Consider the following 23,077-nt stretch of genomic DNA (forward strand, 5'->3'; position numbering starts at 1 on the left):
CGCTGGGATTGCAGGCGTGAACCACCGCACTTGGCCGTAATTTTGGTTCTTTTTTCTGAAGAGAACTGGAAATTGATGTCTCTAGTCAGCCATCTTGAACTTCTCTCTGATTATAATTATTATAATTAACCTTGCAACCCTTGATAACTGGTTTCCTTTACCTCCAAATCACATAATAAAGTACATAAAATTATTTGCAAGTTTCTTGTAAAAGAACCATTTTTTCTATTTACCATTTTGCATTTTTAAATTTATTTTGACAGATTCTTATGATTATTTGCATATTTATTTAATTGAGAAGCATTTTCTTGAATACTTATATTTGTATTTTTATATCAATATTTGTCATCAAGTAGTATATGTTTATAGAACAATAGGAATAATACTTTATACGAATGAAGTTTTGTCTTTCTAATACTAAGTGGCATTACAGTTATTTTCAATAATCCTTTGAAGTAGATGTCTTTTAATATAAAAGGAAATATCAAAAATTGATGGCTCGTCTACTGTTCCTGTATTTTCAGGTGTTTTCCTTAACCAATATCTTTTATTTTCTAGGTACCTAGTCGATAGTCGCTGGTTCAAACAGTGGAAAAAATATGTTGGCTTTGACAGCTGGGACAAATACCAGATGGGAGATCAAAATGTGTATCCTGGACCCATTGATAACTCTGGACTTCTCAAAGGTCATTATTTTCTTCCTTCAGTCAAGTTGTAAATGTGTTAAATTTCATTATGTAAATGTCAGTTGAGTATGGAAAATGTTAGTGTAAATAAGTTGATAAATTAGAAATATCTTTGCATTACAGATTCGATCTAATGAACTTATTATTCTAATTCGTTATTTAAAATTTTATAGTTATTATTCTGTATGACAAGTTTTGTTTTTCATTTATGATGTAATAAGGCTTTATTGTTGTTTAAACTCTTAAGAATGTGATTTCTTCATTTAAAGATTTCATTATTAAGTAATCATTATTTAATGATTATTTATTATTAAGTAATAAGACCGTTATTAAATAATAATTAAAGACTGATTATTTTGAGAAATGCTGTGTCACATATTGTTTTTCCTAGAGGACATGTGACATTTTTTAAAATTTGAAGAATAATCATATATGCTTACATTCTTAAATTTTTGCATTAGCTTTCTACAATGCTCACTACTTGCCAGTCCACTTCTATATACGTCTTACTATGGGTAAAGGGGACAAACCGTAAGTACCAGAACTTCCATTTCTAACAGTGGTTCTCAAAACACTGGATATCAGGCAGCGGAAAACAGTGATCCTTGAGAGATGGGAAACAAAATAGATAAGCCCTCCGACTGCCTTCTGTTTACTGCATTCAAAGAGTTTCCAAGACACAACATGGGAAGATGAAACCCATGCAGACCCTTGCAATCTCCCTTAGTTGAGGAAACAGGGTTTGCAGTCCGGGAAAACCAAGCCTACAAGAATCCAGGAAAATACCAGAAAGTAGTGAGTAGCTCAGAGAGAGAGACCTAGACCCTCCATAGGGTTACTTTTAAGTCTTCAACTATTAATCAGCACTTTGTATGTGAGAAAACTTTCCAAGGCCAGATGAGGTACCACTGAAAAGAAGGAACAATCATCGAGGCTAATATAGGATTGGGAATCATTTGTGTTCTCAGCAGCCAGAGTGGAAAACCACATAATTTACGGAATAGACTTCTGAGAACAGTTTTACTTATATAATAGGGTGAAATTAATTTTCCTGCTCTGCTAGCCTGAAAGCATCAAACTATTTCCAATTAACTGCATTTCAGAATAAAACTTGAGTATTTATAAGAATACAAAAATATCCAGCATACAAAAATGTAAAATTTATAATGGCTTGGATCTGACCAAATATTACCTGGCGTGTGAAGAAGCAGGAAGATATGATCAATAATGACAAGCAGTGTCGATCTTAAAAACAAATCTCCCCCACAAGACATGGAAAAAATTAATAAAGAACAAATAAGACAAATACAAAATTAAAAGTTGCTAGATTGACACCCAGCTCTATGAATAATCACATTAAATGTAAACACCTCAACTAAAGGTAGTGGTGGTGAGATTAGATTAAAAAGTTAAGAACCAGCTATCAACTGCCTACAAGAAACTCACTTTAAATGTAAGGACACAGATAGATTAAAGGAAAGATATGGAAGAAGATAACACTAGGCTGTGGTAAGCAAGGCTAATCCCCAGTGATCCTCACTCTTATGTAATACTCTCTTCTTTGAGTGTAGGTGAAACTTGTAAATAGGATGAAGACATCACTCCTATGATTATGTTATGTGGCAAAAGGAGACTCTCCTGGTGAACGTAATCTAATCACACATACCCTTTAAAAGCAGAGAGTTTCTCTGGCTGGTGGCAAAATAATTCAGAGATGCATGAAAGAGAGCCAACATGTCATTGCTGGTTTGAAGTTGGAAGGAATCGTGTGAGATGCAAGGCAGGCAGCATCTAGGAACAGAGAGAGGCCTCAGATTGACAGCCAGCTAGGAAACAGGAACCTCAGACTCACAACCATGAGTAACTGAATTCTGCCAACAACCTGAATGGGCTTGGAAGCAGATTCTCCCTCAGACCTTCAGATAAGAGCCCAGTAGGGGTGATATCTTGACTTCAGCCTTGTAAAACCCTAAGCACAAATCCATTTGGGCCCTCCTGAACTACTGACCCACAGAACTGTGAACTAATAAATCGGTGATGTTTAAGCTGCTATGGTAATTGATTATGCAACAGTGGAAAACTAATATACTTGCTAACACTATTTTTTAAAAAGTTGGAGACATTAAGTTTCAAAATAAAGAAAATTATTAGGGATAGGTCACTTTATAATGACTAATGGGATGGGATAGATCATCAAGAGAATATAGTAATCCTAAGTATATACCTACCTAATGGCATAACTTGAAAATATGTGAAGAAGAGTGATGTCAGCAGGATGATAGGATAGAAAGTCCCAGCCCCCAACCCCCAACAGAAACACTGAAGTAACAATGGTCCAAACTATCTTTATGAGAAACCCAAGATCCAGTTAAGAATTTGCAGTATTCCAGATGAGCACAAAACTGAGAACAACAATATTGAAATGGGTAAGAACAATTTTATTTTGCCCCCATCAGCCCCTCCTCCAAGGAGACTTAGCTTAGTCTCAAGAGAGATTGTCTCACATCAGGACCTCTCCCTTGGGGGGGAAGAGAGAGATGTTGTGTTTAATTTTCCAGCCCTTCAGTGTACTACCCAACAGGCCAGTTTTTAAAAAAAATTTTTATCACCTTACACAGAGTGCTGATGGAACCAGCATAGTTCTGATGCCTGGGGGCAGTTAACAGAGGAAAAGCGGTAGGTGGTTGCTGCAGCTGGAAGGCTCTCAGAAATTGAGAGAAGGCTAAGAACCTGAGGCTTCTCTCCCAGGAAGGAAGGAGAGGAATGGAGGCATCCTACACTGCCCATGCCTTTCAGTGTGCTGCCTGAGGGGCCAGTTTCTGTCATGCCTCATTGTACCAGAGAGCTGACATAGTTCAAATAACTGGGGGAAATTAAGAACAAAAGAAAAGGGATAGGTGGCTTGCTGCAGCTGCCACAACCCTGTAATATTGGGAGGAGGCATAGAACCTGAGACTTGTCTCCTAGGGAAGAAGAAAAGGAGTGGAGTGTACCTCCAGTGTTCCAGTCTTTCAGGGTACTGCTTGAAGGCCTGATTGCTGTCTTACCTTAGCCAGCGTGCTAATGGAACTGGCAGAGTTTGGTGGGGGCAGATAGGAACAAAAGAAAAGGGGCAAGTGGCTTGCTACACTCAGCACAGCTCTACAAGATTTGAGAAGGCAGAGAACTCAAGGTTTCTTTACAAGGAAAAGGGAGACAAGCGGGATGTACCTCTAATGTTCTGGTCTGTGGTATGATGTAGTAAGATACCAGAAGGAGGAAGAGGTTATGGACTCCTGAAAAAAAAAGAAAAAAGTCAATAAATCCTTCTAATTAGGAATCTGCATGCACAAGTACAGAAAAGACATATCCACAAAAAAAAGTTTGAGATGTTCTCAGAATCTGTAGCCAGCTGATGGGTGGAAGTGAAGCTATTTGCCTTTCAAAGCCATTTCATAAAGACTGGGAGAGGTGGCCATTTCTTCAGTTGCACAAACACCTGTGCAAAGCTAGGAGAACTCAGAGAAACAACACACAAAGAAACAAAATCTCCAGAAACTGACCCTAAAGAAATAGAGATGAATTGCCTGACGGAGAATTCAAAATAATTGTCTTACAAAGCTCACTGAGTTACAAGAAAACATAGACAACTTAACAAAACCAGAAAAATAAAAATTCACAAAATATCAACAAGGAGCTAAAAATTATGAAGAACCGAACAAATTTTGGAATACAATAACTGAAAAATTCACTAGAGGTCTTCAACAGCAGACTTGATCGAGTAGAATTGGCAAACTTGTAGACAGATCATTTGAAATTATCCAATCAAAGGAATAAAAATAATAAAAAACAGTAAAGGAAGTCCACGTGACTTATGGGACACCATCAAATGAACCAATTTGTGTGTATGGAAGTTCCAGAAGGAGGAAAGTGAGAGGGGCAGAAAGCATATTTAAAGACATACTGACTGAGGCCAGGCATAGTGGCTCACACCTGTAATCCCAGCACTGTGGGAGGCCAAGGTGGACGGATCACATGAACACAGGAGTTCCAGATCAGCTTGGGCAACATGGTGAAACCCTGTCTCTAGAAGAAATACAAAAAAATCCAGCCAGTTGTGGTGACTCACGCCTGCAATCTCAGCACTTTGGGAGGCCAAGGCAAGAGGATCACAAGGTCAAGAGATCGAGACCATCCTGTCCAACATGGTGAAACCCCATCTCTACTAAAAATACAAAAAAATTAGCTGGGTGTGGTGGCATGCACTTGTAGTCCCAGCTACTCAGGAGACTAAGGCAGGAGAATCACTTGAACCTGGGAGGCAGAGGTTCAGTGAGCTGAGATCGTGCCACTGCATTCCAGCCTGGCGACAGAGCAAGACTCCATCTCAAAAAATAAAATAAAATAATCTGTGGGTGGTGGCATACACCTGTAGTCCTAGTACTCGGGAGGCTGAGGTGAGAGGATTGCTTCAGCTCGGGAGACGGAAGTTGTGGTGAGCTGAGATCGCACCACTGCACTCCAGCATGGGTGACAGAGTATGACCCTGTCTTGAAGAAGGAAAAAAAAAAAAAGAATGAAATAATGACTGAAACTTCCTAAAACTGGGAAGGGAAATTGGACATCTACATTCACGAAGCCCAAAGAATTGAACAACACTGTTAATCAACTTGACCTAATTGAATTTTGTAAAACATTCCTTGTACCCATTAGGAATCACACCCTATCCCTTCTCTGCTGCCACCCCCAGCTCTAGACAACTACTAATCTCCTTTGTCTCTGTGGATTTGCTTATTCTGGACATCTCATATAAATGGAATCATACAATATGTGTGGTTTTTTTGCTTTTTTTTATTTTTTTTATTTTTTGAGATAGAGTCTCACTCTGTTGCCCAGACTAGAATGCAGTGGTACAATCTCAGCTCACTGCAACCTCTACATCCCAGGTTCTAGCGATTCTCCTACCTCAGCCTCCCAAGTAGCTAGGATTACAGGTGTGTGGCACCACACCTGACTGATCTTTGTATTTTTAGTAGAAACAGGGTCTCACCATGTTGGCCAGGCTGGTCTCGAACTCCTGACCTTAGGTGATCCACCCGCCTTGGTCCCCGAAAGTACTGGGATTACAGGTGTTAGCCACTGTGCCCAGCCCAATATATGTTCTTTTATGTTTATCTTCTTTTACTTAGGACAGCAGAATGTTTTCATGTTTTATCCATGTTGTTGCATGAATCAGTAGTTAATTTCTTTTTGTAGATGAATGATATCTACTGAATGGTAGCACACTTTGGACATTTGAGTTGTTTTCACTTTTTGGCTCTTGTGAGTATTGTTGCTACAAACATTCTCATAGAAGTTTTTGGGTAGGTGTGTTTTCCTTTCTAATAGGTAGATACCTAGACATGAAATTGTTGGGTCTTTTTAAACTTCATTGTTTTACTATTTTAGGAACTGTTAGACTGTTTTTCCAAAGTCGTTGCATCATTTTACATTGTTGCTGGTAGTGTGTGAGAATTTATTGCTCCACATTATTGCCAACACTTGTTCTTGTCTGTCCTTTTTGTTATAGCCGTCCAAGTAGGTGTGAAGTGGTATCTCATTGTGATTTTTGACTTGCATTTCCCTGGTGATTAATGACAATAAGTTCTTTGTTTTGTGCTTGTTATTTATCTTTTTTAGTGAAATATCTATTCAGATCCTGTGCCCATTTTTAGTAGAGTTGTTTGTCTTTTTATTGTTGTATTTTCAGAGTTTGTTATTTATTTAGGATGCTAGACCCTTATCAAATGTATGATTTGCAAAAATTGTTTCTTATTCTGTGGCCTTTTTATTTTCTTGATGGTGACCTTTGAAGCACATAAGCTTTTTAATTTTAAGTCCAGTTTGCCTTTTTTTCCCTTTGTTGCTTGTGCTTTTGGTGTCAGAAAGCATTGCTGAAACCAAGGTTGCAAAGATTTATGTAACATTTATACTTACCTTTTATTCTCAGAGTTTTATAGTTTTGGCTGTTACATTTACACCATTGGTCTACTTTAAGTTAATTTTGTATATGGTGTACGGTAGTGTAACTTCATTCTTTTGCATGTGGATATTGAGTTGTCCAGTAGGCTTTTTAATAGAAATGGATAAGCTGATCCAAAAATTCATGTGGAAATTCAAATGACAGAATGGCTGAAACAACTTTGAATTCTCAAATAAAATCATACAGGTTAACACTATTTGATTTCAATCCTTATTTTAAAGCTATAATAATAAATATAGTTGATATTGACATAAAGACAAGTACATCAATTGACCAGATTAGAGAATCCGGAAATAGATCTTCACATATATAGTCATTTAAGTTTAGAAAAAGGTAAAAGAGGAATTCACTGGCAAAATGATAGTCTTTTAAACAAATGCGGCTTGAGCATTTGGATATCTGGTTGCAAAAAACTAAACTTTGATCCATACATGGCACTGTATACAGTATTAATCCAAAATGGATTATAGACCTAAATGTAAAAACTAAACTTTTTAGGAAAAAATCTTTTTGATGTTGTATTAGCCAAAGTTTTCTTGGATATGATTCAAAAGAAGGTTGATAAAAGAAAAAAGATGAGATTATGTCTCATCAGTAATAACAGCTTCTTTAAATGACACTGTTAAGAAAAAGAAAAGAGAAGCCACAGTGTGGGAGATAATATTTACAATAATGTAGCTGATAAAAGACTTTTATGTAGAATATATAGTTTATACCACTCATTTTGAAGAAAACATAAAGCCCAAAGGAAAAAGCAGGCAAAAGATTTGAACACATAATTCACCAAAGAAGATATAGGTTTCAAAAAGCAAGTGCAAAAATGCTCAACATAATTCATATTAGAGAAACGAAGATTAAAAACGCAATGAGAAAACTGATGCATACCAAGTGTTGGCAAGATTGTAGAGGAAGTAGAACTCTCATACACTGTTTCTGTCAATGTCATATCGTAAAACCACTTCAGAGAACAGTCTGGCAGTTTCTTAACAAGTTAGACATACATTTATTATAGAGCCCAGTCATTCCACTCCTAGGTATTTGCCCAAAATAAATGAAAGCATTTTATCCATATGACCAATTGTATACAGATGATCACACAGTGTTATTTGTAATAGAAAAAGTTGTGAACAACTCAAATGCCCATCAACACCTGAATGGATAAACAAAATGTAGCATATCCATACAATGAATTCCCACTCAGCAGTTAAAAGAAATTAAGATATATAAAAACATGGATATATCTCAAAATAATTACATGGCATGAACGAAGCCAAACAAAAAAGTGGACATACTATTTTTATGTAAGACTCTAGAAACTGCAAATTTGTCTATAGTAACAGAAAGCAGGTACTGTTTTCATGTACAAGTCTAGAAAATGCAAAGTAGACTGTAGTTGTAAAACACAAAATAAGTAACATTCTCTTAATCCCTCAGGTTTTTTCCTGCTTCTTGATTTATATTGTATCTTACTGAATATAGTGTGTTCTCATTATTGAAATGCTACCAAGAACAATTTTGCTTTCCATATCTGTTAATTAAGACTAACTTAGGACAAGAAAAATATCCGTTAAGTTGGATCTATAACTCAATGAGATATTTCTGTTCCTCTTTCTGCATTTTAAAAATTCAGATGAACAGATAACAAGTCTCAGGTTAGGACTGTGATGTAGGTATGGTTCCAGAAATTTCTTCTAGATCTGTGGCCTGTCTTGTACTAAATTTTTTTTAGTCTAACTAGAAATTTGAAAGTGGATTGTGAATTAGAACCACATCTGAAGAATTACCTCCATTTTAGATCTCGGGAGAAATCCAGATTGTGGGCCTTCTGGAATAATGAAATGGTTCACAAGATGTCCATTTGTGATTTCTGTCATGGTTCCTAGCCCATGTGTCGTGACGTCATTGTAAAAGGTTGTTGATTTGCTTCTGAATTTCCTACAAAGGCTGATGCTAGAATGAATATTGTTACCATGTGAGGGATCTCTGCTACTCAAAATATGTGGGAAACACTCTTTTGTCAAGTTTCTTGACTTAACAGTTACTCCATAGTATTTTTGAAAGAACCTAATAAAAGAATTATGTTCTTAAATACTGCTTTTTGATTTATGGTATAAACTGAAAGTTTTAAAACAGTAGTTTATTTTGAAATATGTATGGCAAGCTTGTCCAGCCTGCAGCCCATGAGCTGCATGCGGCCCAGGATAGCTTTGAATGCAGCCAAACACATTTTTGTAAAACATTATGAGATTTATTTATTTATTTATTTATTTATTTATTATTGTTTTTTAGCTCATCAGCTGTTGTTAGTGTTACAATTCTTCCAATATGGCCCAGGGAAGCCCAACAGTTGGACACCCCTGACGTAAGGGAGCTGAATCGCTTTAGAGCTTAAAACTTGTTTTAAATACTTAAATTAACCTTCATGAGTTTAATTTGTAATGTGTCCAACCAAAGTATGTAGAGTTAGGTACTATTGTTTCTTTTTATGTATTGAGTTTATTATTTTTTTTTTTTTTTGCAGATGGTGATGCCCAGTCACTTAAGGAACATCTTATTGATGAATTGGATTACATACTGTTGCCAACTGAAGGTTGGAATAAACTTGTCAGCTGGTACACATTGATGGAAGGTCAAGAGCCAATAGCACGAAAGGTACATTTTAATAATGACTGACTATAAATATTATTTTTCTTGATTAGTTCACGTTTTATTATTAATTCAATGAATTGTGAAGTCTTATCACTTATCTTAGAGAAAAAGTCAGCAAAATTACCATACACTGTGTTATAATAATGGCAAGTAACACGTTAAGAGGGTATACTTATGCTAGCCACTATTGTAAGTACGTATTATTGATTAATCCTCTATATAGAGAGAGAAACTCTATAAGGTAAGTAGTGATATCCCCATTTTACAAATAGGAAATGAGGATAAAAACTTAGGATCTAGTTATTTTAGAAAGTCATATCAGGATACAGACTTTGGCAACTTGACGCTGTTTTCTGTGCAACACTGTTTTTGATAAAACAGTTAGAAAACAATGAAGAAACTAAAAGTTGAAGCAATGTTTTTTGGAACATAAAAATTTTTTAAACTTGAAAATGTAGATTTTTTTCATATCCTTTAATATTTTAAAATTATAGTCTAGAAACATTGAGAATAACCAATTTTCTTTATTTTAGGGAACTAAAAAACAATAAGTAAGGGTGTTGCTATAGTAGAATACCAAATATTCAAGGTAAATGAGCGAACCTTACACATGTGTTTGATCATTTATTATGGGGGGGTGGGAGGCTGAGAAGGGACCAAAATCTCTTGGCATAATTTTATATCTGGTTTGGGGCCCCCTGCACTTCCCCCGTCCCCCACCGCATAGAAATAATTAAAAAATTGGATTAGGTAACATAAAGGTAAAAAAACCTCTAGTAAACCAAACTATATTTGAATTTATTTGGAATTGGTGCTACAAAGTTGCCATATTAACAGTTTGTATTTGTGTATCTATGGTTTTAGGTATATTAGAAGCTAACCTTGGATCTTATTTTCTGAACAGATCTTGAGTGTACCTTTTATTTATTTTTGTTTAGTTTTATTCCTTAGTTTCACTCAGCCATTTCTAAATTAGAATTTCTCTCTTGTAGGAATGCTAGCCTTATAGAGCTGTAAAATGATCAAGTTGCTTTATCTATAGTTGCTGGAAAATTTAGTGTTTTGATCAAAGGATAGCCTATTTAGCTGTAAAACTGTCTAGAATTATTTCATTTCTAGGATAAAGGAAAAATTGTGTCCAAAATATCTTTAAATGTATTAAACTGTATTCCTTTAATCTTAACAATACACTTTTTTTTTTTCTTATGAATGTAGCACGTTATACACTAGCAGTCTTCAGTATGGTAAACAGATCAACTGCCAACTTCATTGCCGTTACTCTTTGAAGTATTCCTCACTGAGAGTTCTTGAAACCTCTGTGTAATAACAAAGTAAAATATAATAAAAAATTTCACACAAGTAGAAAGAAAAAACATTTGACAAATCTCTTAGGAGACCACATACTTATTTTTAATAAGATAAATGAAATATATTCAACCTGTAAAATAGTTTGCAAATGTTCATATGCTACATTACATTGCCTGGAGTTGTTATTACAGATGCAATTTCCTAAAACATTAAATCTGCAGTAAAATTTAATTAATCACACTTAAATTTGGGAATTTCATTTGCATTTTCACTGTGCCCCACATGACTGATGCAGGTGGAACTCAAAGAAGTAAATAGACCAGCTTATAGTGTCTGAAGCCCAACTTTGAATGTTACCCATCTCTGATTGCATTAAAGAATCTAAGATTGGTGGTTCCCTTAGCTATAATGCAGAAACAAAGTTAAACATCTTCCTGTACCTCAAAGATCTCTAAAATGCGTAATTTATAGTGTCAGCACTCAAAGAATGGATGAAAAGAAAGCAGGGATATAAGCAGAAAATACAATGGAATCAAAATCCAAGAGAAACGGCAGACAATAGAAACAGACCCATAAGAAACCAAGGTAATTGAATTATTAGATTTTAGAATACTGGGCTTATTATGCTCAAAAAAAAAAAAAAAAAGTAGGGCAAAACTATTAAATAGAATTCTAAAACTAATAATATGAAAATTTTGTGGATTTAATGTTTAGGAAAAAAATTATTAGACCAAACAGAACTGAAGAGAAAATTTGTAAACTAAATGATTTGTCAGTAGAAAATATAGAGTCTAAAGCTTAGAGAGACAAAAGAATAGAAAATACAGAAAAAAGCTAAGGCATAAATGGAATGCAGTAAATAAGTTTAACATGTAGTTGGAATCTTGGAGAGAAAGAAAGAATGAGTAGAACTAATACGGAGGTAATAGCTGAGAATTTTCCCAAGCTGAGAAAGGTGTCATGCTTTAGATTAAAGAAATGCTGTGAATCTCAAACTGAAATAATACAAACAAAACAGTACCCAGTACAAATGTTCAAAAATAAAGGCAAAAAGATATTTCTAATAATAGCCAGAGAAAAAGACATATTATCTTCAAAATAAGGATAAAACAAAGTAATGATTTCTCAAGAGAAACCATGGAAGCCAGAAAACAATAGACTTTAATATGTTAAAAGAAAATAACTGCCAATATAGAATTCTGTGACTAAGAAAATAATCCTTCAGGGATGACGGTGAAAAAAGCTATTTTCAAATAAAAACTAATATAATTTGTTACCTGCAGACTTGTACTAAAGGCACTACAAAATAATCTTAAGAAAGGAAGGAAAATTATTCCAGTTGTAAGCTTAGAGATGCAGGAAAACAGTGTAGACTGACAAAATGTAAATGTTGTGAATAAATCTTAAGATGGACTGTTGAAAACATGGATAGTAATTTTTATGGAGTTGAAAATGCATGTAAAATTAAACTACGCAATAGTGTTAGCATGTAAGTTAAGATAATATTCTCCCCTATGTTCCCCAGTGATCCCCAACTCCTCATATCCATATTCTTGGGCACTCCTCTTCCATGTTGTACTGAGGTTGGTCTGTGTGGCCAATAGCATATAGCAGTACTCATACATCGCTTTCAAGATTAGGTTATAAAAAAACACCGCGGCTTACATCTTAGGTGCACACGCACTCTAGCTGTCTCTCTTTCTCATTTCTCACTCGGGGGAATTCAACTGCATATGGCGAGGACACTCAGGCAGCCTATGGAGAGGCCCACATGGTGAGGAACTGAGATCTCTGGCCAATAGAGAGGAACGGAGGCCTGCAACAACCATGTGAGTGACCTTGGAAGTGGATCCTTTAGTTCTAGTTCAGCTTTCAGATGATTGAAACCCCAGCCATACCTTGAGAGCAACCTCATGAGAAACTCTACACCGAATCAACCCAGTTAAGCTGCTCCCAGATTCTTGACCCTCAGAAACATTGTGAGATAATGTTTGCTGTGTTAAGCTGGTAAATTTTGGGGTAATTTATTATGCAGCAATTGATAACTGATACTGATCTTGGTACCTGTAAATAGGTGCTGATATGAAAACTTGAAATGTGGTGTGGCTTTGGAGCTGACAGTGAATAGAAGTTGTCAGAACTTTAAGAGTATCAATGAAAGCTTAAAGGGCCTTAAAAAAACTGTTAGTAGATTACTAGACTTTGAGATAGCTGCCAGTGAGAATTTAAAGTGAGGAAGGTCTTATTGGAAACAGATAGAAAGTGGTCTTTGTTATACAGTGGCAGAGTAAGTTTAGCAGCATGTTGCCTGCAGTAAACTGAAAGGTTAAAGGTAGTATTTAACGAAATTAGAGGTCTGCCAAAGTGTTAAAAATACTGCCTAGTTTCTTTTTGTGTTGCTTATAGTCAGATGTGAGAGAAGAGAAATACACTAAAGAAAGGATTGTTCAATAAAACAGAGCCAATATTTACTAGTTTTCAAGATTCATAGCCCCTCCAGATGGCAAACAATGCTAATTCTAAGAAGTGTTTCTGAGACTCAGAGTTCTCGGAAAAAAGTATGATCTAATCTTGCAGCCAAGGGTGTGACTGTAAGTTGCCTCAGAAAAATGAAAGGTCATGCCTCACAGTACCATTCAGACAAAAGGCCCTATAAAGCATTTAAGGGTTAACTTAGAGGTTGTCCTGTCATTAGTAATATTAATTAATAATATTAAGGATGTCTTCTCAATATGTGGCTTCTAAGAACAGGAGGGCTTCAAGAAGCTTATGGGCAACACCTTAGCTTTCTTAGCATAAAGCCAAAGTAGAGAGGACTTATCCTAGAGAATATTCGTGGATATGGCTTTTGTCTAATGAAGGAACTCCAGTAAGATCCGGTGGAGACCTATATTGTTTTTGAATTACCTCACAGAACCACTGCCATTTTGGACTGCAGAGACAGTATTAAATGAAAGAGGCCTTTGACCTCCCAGACCCAATAAGTGGGAATCAGGCTGAAAATTTACTTAACTTCAAGCATGTGCTAATGCATGAAAAAAGGATGACTCAGAGAACAGAACCAAATGTTAGAATAATTTTCAGGCAAGGGTAGAACTGAGTTCCAGTCAAGGAATTTCTAGTATTTGTCCAGGTAGATTTCATACTAGATATGGGCCATTGATTCCTTTGTACCTCCTATTTCTCCTCTTATAAAACAAGAACATTTAAAAGGCTGTGTTCTGTGTGCTTCATCGTTTTATTTTGGGTGTATGGGGGACAGAAAACTTGTCTCTTAGTTCACAGGCCTATAGATCAAGAGACACTGCAGTAGTCCCCCCTTATCTATGGTTTTGCTTTCCGCGATTTCAGTTACCTGCAGGCAACCATGGTCCAAAAATATTAAGTGGGAAGTTCTGGAAATAATTTGTGAGTTTTAAATTGTGCACTATTCCGAGTAACATGATGCTGCCCCATTCCATGTCCTCCACATGGACACTATACACTACCTTCCCATTTGTCACTTAGTAGCCATCTTGGCTATCAATTTACTGTCACAGTGGTTTGTCGAAGGGCATTAGTAGCATAATGCAGCGTTACAATGTACGTCATTCACTTCACCTCTTCTCATCACGTAGACATTTTATTATCTCATATCATTACAAGAAAAAGGATGAATACAGTATGATAAGCTACTTTGAGAGACCACATACACATCACCTTTGTTATAGTATATTGTTCTAATTGTTCTATTTTATTATTAGCTATTGTTAGTCTTTTACTGTGCATAATTAATAAATTAAACTTTGTCATAGGTATGTATGTTTGTAAAGGAAGAAACATAGTGAATATAGGGATTAGTGTGCTATTTGTGGTTTCAGACATCCACTAGGGGTCTCAAAATATATGTCTTCAAAGGCTTATAGAAAATTATAATTTGTCAATTATAGATGACAAATTTCTGAACTCCAAGTTGCTAAAATGAATTGAGACTAGTTGGGGCCTTTGGAAGAGGTAAGTGTATTTTGTGTTTTGGGGGAAGGAACTGTGTGAATCATTAGGGGCCAGGGGGTAGACTGTGGTACCCAGCCTCAAAGATGCTCCCCAGTGATTGTGACCTCCAGAATCCATACTCTTATGTAATTCTTTCCCACGTTGTACTACAATTGGTCTGTGCAGTCAGTAGCATATGGCAGAAGTGGTGGTATGTCACTTTTGAGATTAGTCCTTAATGGATACCGATACTTCTATTGGGAGTGCACATACGTGTGCTATACCCCTCATCCCCTCCCCTTGGATCACTCACTCTGGGCAAAGCCATAACTTTACCCTTAACTTACCGTATAGAGAGACTCACATAATGAGGAATAGAGGCTGCCAACAGCTACATGTGTGAGCTTGTAATTAAGATTTGGACAACATGATTAACCACCATAACCTAATTGACATATTCATTGTACTTAGCCGTTGCAGAATACATATTACTATTAAGTGGAAATTTTAAGCAAAGTTGACCATATTCTGGGTTATCAAAATTCCAGTAAACTTCAAATGATAGAAATTGTTCACTGTATTTTCTGGCATTAGTGGGAATAAGCTAGAATCAGTAACAAAAAGATAACTTGATCATCCCCCAACTACCTAGCAATGGAAAAATATACCTTTAAGTAATCCTTGAGACAAAGAGAAGAATGAAAATTAGACATACTGTAAACTGAATGATAATGAAAACACAACTTGAAAGAATGGCTGAAGTCATTCTCAGAAGGAATTTGATAACTTCAGTGCAAATATTGGAAAAGAAAATGAAAATCTATTGTCTCAACAAGTTAAGAAAAGGAAATTGAAGTTAAGAAGAAACATTATAAAGTAGACATTAACAAAATAGAAACAAACCCACACTAAATGAGCAAAATTCAGTCATTGCAGAGAACAGTGAAATTAGACCAGTAAAATAAAGATGAGTCCTGGCAAGACTGTTTAAGAATAAAAAGAGGGTAGGCACAGATAACCTATATTATGAATGAAAAAGGAAACATCATGCCAGAGTCTAAAGACTTTTTAAAAAAATATTATGTTTTGAACAGTTTTATGTAATTTGAAAATTTAGATGAAGTAATTTCTAGACAAACAAAACTTTAATACAGTAATAAATAGGAAACTCGAATTCACCTATTTGATTAAAGAAATTGAGTCATTGAAAACTTTCCCACAGAGAAAGCTTCAGGCCAAGAAAGCTTTACCAGTGTATTCTACCAAATATTTAGGGAAACCATAAACCAATACCATACAGATTCTTTCTGAGAATAGAAGCAGTACTCCCCAACTTATTTTATAAGGCTAGCATAAACATGACATAAAACCTGAAGGACGAGAAAGAAAAATTACAGGCTGGTCTCACTCATGAACATAGATGCTTAAGTCCTAACAAGTGTTAGCAAGACAAATCCAGCATTATGTAAAAAGGACAAAAATGACCAAGGTAGATATTTTTCAAAGAATACAATTTTAACTTTGAAAAGCACTCACAATTTTAGCAGAATAAAGAAGAAAAATAATACATGTAGAAAGAACATTTGATGCTCAACATCCGTGTATGATCTTTTAAAAAACTCTCAGAAAACTAGGAATAGAAACCACTGGTAAATATTATACTTATTGGTAAAATATTAAAAGTTCTTCCCAAATCAAAAATAACTGTGTTAGAAATCTTAGCCAGTATGGTAATACAGTAAAAAGAACTAAAAGGGTGAACCTTGAAAAAGAAAACATAAGACTGTCAGTGTTTTTAGAAGGCATGATTCTATAGGTTTAAAATTCCAAAAATATGTACTGGTAAACAATTAGAATTAATAGGTAAATTTAACAGGTTGCCTGATATAAGGGCAGTATAGGGAAACCAGTTTTTTATTGGCAACAAATAAAGTTTATTTTTATTTGTACAAATTTATGGTGTACATGAGAAAATTTGTTACATATATATAGTAAGTAGTGATCAAGTCAGGGTATTTAGGGTGTCCTTCACCCAAGTTCAGTACATTTTTGTTAAGTATAGTCACCCTGCTCTGCTTTCAAACATTGAATTTATTCCATCTTACTGTATGTTTGTACTTTTAACCCAGTTCCCTTCATCCTTCCCTGCTCCCTTCCTTATCCTTCCCAGTGTCTGTTACCTATGTTTCCACACTTTACTTCATGTGGTCAAATTTTTTAGCTTCCACATACAAATAAGAGCATATAATATTTGTCATTTTGTCCCTGGCTTATTTCATTTAATATAATGACCTCCAGCTTCATCCATGTTGCTGCAAAAGACATGATTTCATTCTTTGTAATGGCTGAATAGTACTCCATTGTTTATATATATGTATATATATGTGTGTACACACACACACACACCCACCCCGTATTTATCCATTCATTGATGAGCACCTAGGTTGGTTCCATATCTTGCTATTGTAGATAGTGCTACAATAAACATGTGAGTGCAGGTATCCCTTTCATGTATTAACTTCTTTTCCTTTGGTTAGATATGCAGTACTAGGATTGCTGGATTGAATGGTAATTCAATTTTGAGATTTTTGAGAAATCTCCACGCTGTTTTCTGTAGTGGCTGTACTAGTTTACATTCCCATTAACAGTGTGTAAGTGTTCCCTTTTCTCCACATCTTCACCAGCATCTGTTGTCTTTTGTCTTTTTAATAATAGCCATTATGGCTTGGGTAAGGTGATACCTCATTGTGGTTTTGATTTGCATTTCTCTGATGATTAGTGATGTTGAACCTGTTTTTATACACCGTTGGCCATTTGTTTGTCTTTTGAGAAATGTCTGTTCATGTCATTTGCCCACTTTTAAATGGGATTGGTTTTTACCTGTTGAGTTGTTGAGTCCTTGTATATTCTGGATATTAGTCCTCTGTTGGATGAATAGCTTATAAATATTTTCTCCCCTTCAACAGGTTGTCTCTCAATAAAGTTGAATTTTAAAATAACATTTACAGGTCAAAATACTTAGGAATAAACCTAGTAAGAACTGTGTTTTTCTATATTGAAAATTGTGAAACATTACTGGGTAAAATTAAAGAAGACTTAATGAGTTAATGGATCTAGGCTGAAGGTCTAGAGACTGAAGATGTAGGAGGAATAGGTCACTAACGTTTTTTTGTAAAGGGCCAGATAGTAAATATTTTTAGCTTTATGCACCCTTTAGTCTCTTTTGAAATGACTAAACTTTGCTGATTGAGACATAAAAGCAGCCGTAGATAATTAATAATTGAGTATGAAAGTAGCCATAGACATGAATGAATGGGTGTGGCTATGTTCCAGTAAAGCAGTATTTACAAAAATAGGTGATGGGTAGATTTAGCCATCTAAACCTAAGTTTAGCCAAACTTAGTTCATAAGTTTGCCCATCACTGGATCTAGGCATTGGCTTTAATGTCCACCAGCATCACAAAAAAAGGAGCAACTAGATATTTGCATCCTGTTTAGAGTGAGTATATGTCACTATCTATGAAGTGATCTAAACTAAAAATTACAAGAGTAGGAAAGATGGAGAACTTCTAGGTTAAAAGACACTTAAGAAACAAATTAGTCTATTGCAATATATGGACTGTATTTGGATCCTGATTCAAACAATATATTAAAAATGAGATAGAAGGAAAAATTTGACTTTTGACTGGATATTTGATGTTAATTGATGAGTTTTAATTTTTTAGGTGTGATGATGGTATTATGGTTATGTTTGAGTCTTTGTTTCTGAAGAAAGTACTCTGAAATATTTGTGGATGGAATATCACATATATAGGATTTGTTTGTTACACATTAAGAACTATGATTTCATAGTTTTGTTGTGTTTATCTACTTCTCTGTCTTCACTGTTATCTGTTCTCACTCAGACTCCAGGATCTAGGTCTAGTTTATCTGCACCAAATGTAGGTACTCAGCAAATACTTTTAAAATGAATGAAGCTAGCTCCTACAAAAGAGTAAGTCCGTCTGTTAGAGGCCTGGTGTTATGAAATTGTTTATATAGTACTAGATTTTTTTAGAAATTACTTTTATTTCTCTTCCCATTTCAGGGAGGAAGGCACTTGGAATGAAGGTAAAGTTTCTATGAAACTTTTCATACACAGACAGATATAAAGAGTAGACTGTATTGGGTTTATTTAGTATGTTTAATGGCCTTGTAAAAAATGCCCTCAATATTCACAGCAAAAAAATGAACAAATAGAAATTATTTATTTTAATCCTCTATAAACTTATATTTAGCTCAAATACTTAGTGAAGAGACTTTGCCTTCATTATGGTTATAAATTAATGAAAATATGTTTGCCTGTCCATAAGTCTTAAATTTTGGACAAGGAGCCAGATTTCATCATGTACTCACTTTTTATTTATGGTAATATAACAGTGTTATAGTTCATTGAGAGTAAACATTATAACTATCATCTATAATATTGAAACATAACTATCATTTCTGAATATCCCCCTTCCAATATTATTTCAAATATATTTTTTAATAGTTATAATAATTAGGTAAATAAAACTTTACTTTTTTTATAAGCTTGTTTCTTCCTATTAGTCTTCATGACCATCATTTTCAATGCATACATTTTTAATTAAGGTAGGAAGGAGATTTTATGTAAACAAACATGAAAGACATTATAAAAGCAAATAATCTACATGTGACAATTATAACATTGATTCAATGTGCTTATTATTTTTCTTTTTATGGTGCTGTTATTTTCAGGCTTTAATAGTACATATACTTTTCACATAGTTTGACAACAAACTCATATTTTTAAAAATGACACCTTGTTAATACACTACTTTTGGAATTAGTAAAATAAATATCTTATAAATATAGTAGCAGTATTCTGAGTAGTGATGATGAAGGTTTTAGCAATGTAAAACGTAGGAAAGAAGAAAAAAATGGTAAGAAAAATTGTGAATCCCGGTAGTGTGGATTTTGAAATATTCTTGATATTTTGTTTTCACAATGACTCTTACAGTTAAGTCACCAGGTTCTTTCCAGGAAAATATCTATAGTATTATGGAAATCTATTTTCATTTTTAGAAAACTATGCCTATTTAGAAAGTATATACGTCAATATAAATCATAATGGGGGATTTATTTTATGGTTGTTATTTAACCGTACTTATCTCTAATCCTGCTTTGTGTTGGTCATTCCATTTTTCTTTTTCTTCCATAAAAATGAGGCCTGCAGTTTACCTTAGTTTTAGTAACTACCAGTGATTAGTAACTACTTTAATGTAGTTTATTTTAGGATTTTACTCAGATATTGAGCCCCAGTACAGAAATTACTGACTGATAAGAATATTTGATTCTTTGTTTCTCTACTTAAATATAACTACAAGTAATCTTATAAAATTAAATGGTATTACATTTGTAACCATGAAGTAAATCAGCTTAAGAGATTTAAAACAAATCTCAGTAGTTTAACATATTGGTTTTACAAAACAAGTTACATTTATTAGCAGAAGGAGAGGTGCAGACTGCTGCCTGTTTAAAAAAATTGTAACAAGCATGATTAAAAAAATATATACGACAAAGTATCATAAAAATGTGTGTTGGATTAGATAGTAAATACTAGATGAACTGCATTTGAATTTTTTCCATGCAGTGAAAGACAAGTTTGTAAACTCCTTTTTTGAATTGATGTAAGCTTGTGAGTATATCCAGCAGTCATTTGGAGCCTCCCTTTTGCCATATTTGTCTAATGGATCACATATCAGGCCTATTACTATTTTCAGAAACAGTATTCATGACTGAAATCCTACAGTTAACCTTTAGAAGATCAAAAGGAATTATACTTATTTAAAAGGTGACCTTAATATATACATATTTCCTTTTTATGCTTTATGGCTTGCATGCTTAACAGCTTTCTTTTAATTGTTACATAGAATTACTAAGTGTGTAGTTAAAGGTCAAATAAAGTCATTGTAGGGTGAAACTAACATATCAGTTACCTAGCCATAGCTGAATATTTTGGCAACAGTAATTTGGAGTTATCATTTTAATAGATATATTTTAACATAACAGTGATAGTATAGCCATTGAGTTGAAATTGTATAAACAACTTTTTAAAGGTTTTCTGCTTGGGATCACTACTAGAAGCTCTGAGAAGTATGTTTGTATCTTCACTCAGAACTGTATTTATTTGAATGTATAAACAACATATGTATATATTTGCCCATAGTCATTTTGGGTAAGCTTTCTTATTATAAATGCTGAATATTAATTATTTATGGTGTACCAGTGTATCTTCATAGGTCAGTAGAATGCCTTTCCAAACTGACACTTAATATTTTAAAATCATGATTCTTTCTTTCTTTTAAATATCAAAATTTCCAAAAAGCTTTCTTGCTTTTGAAATTTCAACTATCCAATATCTTTTATATATATATATTGACAGGCTTTGATAGTGACTGGTTTTTCACTGGAGATCTGCAGTTTTCTAAAGTCTCTTTAAATATATTGTTATTAGAGTGAGATATATTGATATAGGTGACACTGATTTGTTTTGTTTCATTATTTTAGGTGGTTGAACAGGGTATGTTTGTAAAGCACTGCAAAGTAGAAGTATATCTCACAGAATTGAAGCTATGTGAAAATGGAAACATGAACAATGTTGTAACTCGAAGATTTAGCAAAGCTGACACAATAGGTAATGCAAGATCCTGTCTCGTTTTTAAATCATTGCTATTAGATATTTAGTTAGAATTATCTTTGTTATATGCTGCTTGCATGATAACCATTTTAAGGATTTAAATATAGACATTCAATTTCCACAATTTCCAGCTTTGATACAGTGTCTTAGAGTTAAATTATTTATTGTTTCTTGTATGCTTTTGCATTTATTAAATGAATTTTAACATTTATGCCATTTTGCTTTTTTAAAAAACATCAAATAATTATTGTTTTTATTTAGCAACTGGTGTGTCGTTTGTAACATAGACCTTTAAATAAAAAACTTAATTAAATCTTGGTAAGGTAGCATGGAAAATTAAAATGGGTTATTTCCTTTTTTCTCCTAGTTTATTATTTTATTCTATAAATACAGGTAAGTAGCTAAGGCAGCAGGCTTAGCGTTATTTTGACACATTGATTTTTCAAATTAATGAGTGGCATAAGCAGTTGTAAGTCTCAAATATAAGTACACTTAATTCTCTCTGTATATTAAAATTTATATAAATTGTTTTCTTTCTATTTAAAAGACAGTTTTAATTTTAGGTAAAGAATATATTGAATAAAATATTTTTTTAAATAAATGATTATGAATTTAATAAAAATTACATTTTGTTTCATAAAACAACTCAAAAAATTTTAAAGTATTTAATTTCAAATGAAGTTGTAAAACAAGATTAATGGTGATAACATTGATCTTAGAAAATACAAATGAACAGTGAAGAAGGACACATAACTTTTAGAACCCAGCATGGAAGAGGATTAGCAAATTTATGAATTATAGCACGGCCTAAGATTTCCTTGTTGGAACCAGTCATTAAAGTAAATGAAAGTATTTCTGAATGTCATTAAGTGCATTTGGCTTTCTTTCATCACTTATCCACCTCAGCAGGAAAATCCTTTTAACCCATATTTTTTATGAAATAGTAGCATTATTCAAGTACTCAGTGCTTGGTTAATCCTAATGTTTGCATCAAATAAAATACAGCATTATGTTATGACTCTTTATTCTCCCCTCTTCATTTAGCTAGAACATTTATAAGTTCGAGATTAAGTTTCAATAAGCTCATAGTTGGCTGGACGCGGTGGCTCACACCTGTAATCCCAGCACTTTGGGAGGCTTAGGCGGGTGGATCACCTGAAGTGAGGAGTTCGAGACCAGCCTGGCCAACATGGTGAAACCCCATCTCTACTAAAAGTACAAAAATTAGCCAGGTGTAGTGGGCGTGCGCCTGTAGTCCCAGCTGCTTGGGAGGCTGAGGCAAAAAAATTGCTTGAACCCGGGAGGCGGAGGCTGCAGTAGACGGAGACCATGCCACTGTACTCTAGCCTGGTGACAGTGTGAGACCTCATCTCAAAAAAAAAAAAAAAAAAAGCTCATAGACTCATCTTTCTAAAATGAATGCTTAAAAGATAAGGAATTTCATATGTAAATGTTATTATAATTATTATTACAGATAAATTGCTTGACTTTTGAATTTCCAGATTTATGGAATATATTTAGGAAAATAAGATATTTCTACATATTAAAAACAAAGTTTTCAACATATGAAAATTATTTTAATCATATGGATATGTACATGAGAAGAGTCTGTAAATTTAACAAGGGTAATCTGTTAAAATTAATTCAGAGTTGTCTCTGAAATTTGTAGCCAATTGGAATATAAATGAGAGGCTACCTCTTAAAATAATGTTTTCTAGTTATTTTTAAAGTTTGGTATTTTCTTCTCTCCCTACCTCATTT

General features: G+C 34.2%; 1 protein-coding gene across 4 annotated transcripts in view; it reads left to right on the top strand.

The window, feature by feature from the left end:
- USP15 (ubiquitin specific peptidase 15) overlaps positions 1-23,077 on the top strand; it is a 143,963-nt gene that overhangs the window by 33,516 nt on the left and 87,370 nt on the right. For 3 of the 4 annotated variants that reach the window (XM_008003873.3, XM_008003870.3, XM_008003871.3), the window contains exons 2-4: positions 559-686; positions 9,209-9,339; positions 21,187-21,313. In XM_008003873.3, the coding sequence (XP_008002064.1) occupies positions 559-686; positions 9,209-9,339; positions 21,187-21,313 (386 nt within the window). Of the gene's footprint in view, positions 1-558; positions 687-9,208; positions 9,340-10,570; positions 12,474-21,186; positions 21,314-23,077 lie in introns of those variants that run through there. The other variant, XM_008003872.3, reaches the window with a different exon arrangement.

The sequence above is a fragment of the Chlorocebus sabaeus genome, chromosome 11 (assembly GCF_047675955.1).
Source record: "Chlorocebus sabaeus isolate Y175 chromosome 11, mChlSab1.0.hap1, whole genome shotgun sequence".
NCBI lineage: Eukaryota > Metazoa > Chordata > Mammalia > Primates > Cercopithecidae > Chlorocebus > Chlorocebus sabaeus.